Here is a 4,950-nt window from a genome sequence, read left to right on the forward strand (position 1 = left end):
CAGGTTTAATATTATTATTCTAATTCGCATTGAAAATATTTATATAACATAGTATATATATACTTCTAAAATAGTGTTAATAAACTTTAGATATATGTTAAACCTATTATAAATATCGATGTTTCACAACGAGTGGTTATTTTATTCTTTTTTTTCATAGTACAATTTTTTATATATATATATCCATTGCATCATAACAAATACACAGAACACTTTGGTGTTATGATAAGAACTACTAGGGTTGGGGGCGCCATGGAGTCAACTCCTCGGACATTATTGTCCTCACAAAGGGGGTTCTCGTTCAGCTCAGCGAGCGGCTATCTAATATGGGATATATTTCACACGAGTGAATTAGATTCTAAAAAAAAACAGCTTTAGCGAGTGCCATTAATAACTTTAAAAAATAACTCGAACTAAACCCTCTACATGAAGACCAGATTCAGGTAAACGTTAGTTGCCGACTTATGCAAATAAGGCGCAGTGATCTCTTTATAAGCCAAATCTACTCAATGACATATTTAAAAATAAAACTGTGTAAAGAATGAAAATAACAAATAATTTCAATAATGAACAACTCTGATACATTTACACTAAATATACGTCGTATTGGAACGAAATTTGGATAGGTAATTGAACTATAAACTATTCGTTGTCGAACTACGCGAGAATGTTTACGTCCATGTGTCTTCTGTTTCCCGCCAAACAGCAATCCAACAAGTGCAACCGAGTTCAAACACAACCCAAAGATAACACAGAAAGTATGAATATCGAGTCGTTTTAAATGTTTTAAATTGGAAAGTGAGAAATGTTCCAACACAGCATAAATCCAGTTTCAACAGCGGTTTGTTATGTAAAGAACCATCGGAGTTCAACAACATGACGACATTTGATTACTATTAGCTTGAATATAATATTTATGTTATAGAGATAAAGCACAAAGTGGTTATGATTAGAGTATTCTCTGATATTTGTGTTATATCTCAATAATATAAAACACATATCCATGTCTATCCTTATTAATTAACTATAGAACAAAACTCCTTAAAATTACGAATTCCCTTTAAAATCATCATGGCGTAGTATAGACCATTGGAAATTCTAGATATAAGCCAAATTGAATTATTGTATATTGTTTTTTCCTTGTCAATGGTGTCGTTTTTACTTACAGTTTCCTCAGTTTTCAGCTTTAAATCAGCTTTATATTTTTCTGTCTCTTTTTTGGCCTGCTGCAATTGTGCTCGTAGTCGCATGGATTCTCTTTGCTTAACTTCTAACTTTTTCACTGCCTGTTGTAATTGTTCTGATTTGCTCCGTAGTTCGTCCTTGAGCTCCTTATATTCATCAAGTGTCGCTGTCGAGTCGATTTGTTTAAACTCCGACACGACACGAAGAAGACTATTTAGGTTGCTGGTATCATCCTGTTTCCTCAATGATTCAGAGGACGATTGCTGAACTTGATTTGACGGATTGGTTTTTGAATAATCTGTGACATATATGTCAGGTTTCCAGCTGAATAGGAATGATATATAGAATTACAAAAATGTTGATCAATTAATTCAGTTTTATCATCATCTATAATTCAGGAAGTAGTGATGTTTCATTTCGAATCAAACGCCTGGTACAAAGAACTATATACAACGCACCTTTTACTTGTTAAACTTTACATATTAATCATCTATCTGTCGGTTATTAGTGAATGTAACTATATGTCCACTGAATTGTAAAATCCTAAGCCATTTTATATCAAACTGTAATTGATTTAACTGTAACAGTTGTACTCTTTGCATTTTCCATATTTTAGCATTAATTTCGAAACGCGAACTTGGGGTTTCAAATTTGGAGCGGTTCCTATGTTTATGCATTTAACAACTCAATTCTCGTGGTCTTTCTTCGATTATTTCCATCAATTAAACACTTAAATAAACGACCACAATAACATACTTAGTCTTCTGTTAGATTTCTATAAATCATCCATAACAGAACACCAGCTTCAAAACAAAATGTTAATCTACTTTCGATATGCATAGGTATAGCACGGCATTCATTTCATTATGTACAGTATAATGAATTTATATCATAATAATACACATTCACAAACAGTCTTTCATGTTGAAATTCGGTTATGAACGAAACATCCATTTTGCTGTCGTAAGAATATTTCAAACATTTAAAAAGAAAAATAGCCTACCTTTGATTAGCCATAACTGCAGCTGAAGTAAAAATAAACAAACTCTACAAACTACAAGTGTGCCGTATACCGATATACAAGCAGTAATGTCGGTTATGTTAACTGAGTTGTCAGGGAAGTAAAAGATGTCAGCGTAGATACAAGTGTACACTTGTATGTGTGTAAGAGGTGAAGGTGAAATATTGTCACCTAAGCATGTGATCACAACTTGTGTAGTCATTTTAAAAAGAATATCAACGCCTAATCGACATACATAACATTTATATTTTCTATGGGTGTAGCTTATAAACAGATACATATAGATATAGTTGAGTTGGAGTCCATCTCGTATACAAAATGTCGATCCATCGACATGAATTTTGACTGAACCATAATGTTCCTAAGTATAACGACTTGCACTTAGCGGTTATAGAATGTGATGTATGTCTAAAACAATGTGATTTCAGGGATCTATATTGTTCTTAAAACTTATGTCATTAAGAGGTTTATTGAGGTTTATTTATTTTAACGAGGTTTATTGGTAAATGACCTTAGCCTCTCCACTCTTTCAAATACCTTCCATTCGACACATAATATGGACAATTTTCTACTTTCGGTTTGTATAAATCGTCACTATACCGGTATTCCTTTTGATCACTTGCACCAGTCTGTATCGAATTACATTTATTTATTAATAATTATTACAATATTATTATTATGACATAATAAATGTCCAGCATTACTGTTATAAGAATTTGACTATCCGTTATCTATCGAAGGTATGAAACAAAAAACTTACGTTTTATCAGTCATACAATTTTTCCACCTGCTAATTGGATAACACCAGAGCGAGCTGTACTAATACACCCCTCAATATATACATTTTCAGTTATAATCGATACATAGAAATAATGATTTTGCTGTTACTAGCTTGTTGACGTTCACTTGTTGGGTAATGTAGGTTCCATGGGTGTTATATATAACAAGTAATGATTCCTATGATATGTGTCGATCGACCTATCCATACTACTTTCCAAACAAATGGCATCCCTTAAAAAAAGAAAGAGCAGAAAGATATGTCATAAATGAAAACAACATATACACAATTGTTCCTAGGAAGGACATCTCAACAATTCACATTTCCCTCGGTTATTCTGCTCGATGTATAAATATACACACATACCAATGGTTACTGCATTACTCCTTTTTTCAATGCGGACACGTGTCCCTTGACATGAAGTCAAATACTTTCCGGTGAATTTAATTTAAAAGACTTGTTAGGCTAACCCTCTTTGCATCCTTCTAAACCACATGAACTTGATGTTTTGAGTATAGTAATTTATCCAGTGTAATAAATACATTACATGCTCTAGATATAAAAATCTCTACACGAGGTCAGTTGCAGAAGTCAATTTTAATTTTTTGTATAAAATCGAATGAAATCAGTTCTGTTAATTGTTAAAACATTTTCGCAATTTGGCAATTTGATTTTATCGATATACAAGTCTGGTCTAATGCTAAGGTGCATTAAACCAGGTTAGTATAGGCAAAACGTAACAGTAATTTACGTGGATGGACAATTAACGTTACTGACTTCTCCGATTTCATTGATGCATCCCCATGTGTGTTTAGAAAGGAGTTTTGCCAATATAGCTTTAAGTGTGAATTAGCACAAATTAGTCGATGCATATATGCAAAATAGCTTTAAAAGAAAATATGAACCTGTAAGTATGTTTATGTTATTTAAGTTAGTATTTTGAAAAAAAAAATCATCCAATGATGTTGGGTAGTTGTAAATGATCTGTAAAGCACAATAAACTAAGTAAAAAATAAACCAAACAAAAACAACCACTTCTATGTACCCCATCCCCCCAACTATAAAAATAAGAAAGAAAAAATAGGCCCATGGTCACGTGAGTTCGGATACAGAATGAAACAGACATATAAGCACTATATATTGGCCAATCAGGCTCTTAAAGTCATTAAATGATCATATCAGTTTAACCTTTTAATCTACATTTTTTGTGAAGAGTATTTGATTCCATTACATCTGTTACTTTTCCTAAGAAAATGAGCAAAAAATGTTCATGAATGTGTTATCCCTTTATAAACTATAGTAAATTTGACACCAGAAATTCACAAAGGAAAGGGCCTTAAGACCTTTAAATTTATAAAGAGTATTTGGTTCCATCAAATCTGTGAATTTAGAAGAAGCTTTTGAAATTTTAGTCATTTTGACCTTTTTTGGCCCCGCCCCTCTGGCCCTTAGGGGTCAGCCGGAACTTATATGGATATGATATTGAAAGGCTATCATAGGCTAATAATTCTAACTCATTTCCTATGAAAATTGAGCAAAAGATACTCATAAAAGTGTTTTCCCTATGTAAACTATAGTCAATTTGACCCCACTCCAGGGGAAAATTTGAGACCCCAGGGCGATGAAATTCACAATTTTGTTAGAGGGCCTTGATACCTTTTATTATATGGAGAGTATTTGAGTCTACTACATCTGCGAGTTGATTTTTGGCCCCTCCCACAGCCCCCTGGGGGAGAGGGGGGTTGTTGGGACCATACAATTCCTAATATTGATTGGCCTTATGTATGAGTAGGTTTGTGCAAAATTTCTTTGAATTTGCTTCAGCAGTTTTGGAGAAGAAGTCGAAAATGTAAATAGTTTCCGAACATACGACGCACGATGCACGACGGACAACCGGCGTCTCAGGTGACCTTAAAACCAAACAAACAAAACAAAAACAAGATAATAACAGTCAAATAAAAATATG

General features: G+C 33.2%; 1 protein-coding gene across 1 annotated transcript; it reads right to left on the reverse strand.

Annotated features, from left to right (window-relative positions):
- Positions 1-191: 191 nt before the first annotated feature.
- On the reverse strand, positions 192-2,390 carry LOC138327151 (M protein, serotype 6-like). The gene is made up of 3 exons (XM_069273139.1): positions 2,189-2,390; positions 1,167-1,509; positions 192-317 (listed from the first exon to the last, which is right to left on the reverse strand). Exons 1-3 carry the CDS (start codon positions 2,200-2,202, stop codon positions 192-194), a joined length of 483 nt encoding a protein of 160 aa, XP_069129240.1. The 5' UTR covers positions 2,203-2,390.
- Positions 2,391-4,950: the final 2,560 nt, after the last annotated feature.

The sequence above is a fragment of the Argopecten irradians genome, chromosome 7 (genome assembly GCF_041381155.1).
Source record: "Argopecten irradians isolate NY chromosome 7, Ai_NY, whole genome shotgun sequence".
Taxonomy (NCBI): Eukaryota; Metazoa; Mollusca; class Bivalvia; order Pectinida; family Pectinidae; genus Argopecten; species Argopecten irradians.

Excerpts from the sequence above, each read along its gene's own strand:
- LOC138327151 (XM_069273139.1), bottom strand. Across the intron at positions 318-1,166 it reads AGCTGAAAACTGAGGAAACT|CCGCTCGCTGAGCTGAACGA; the intron begins GTAAGTAAAAAC and ends CATATTAGATAG.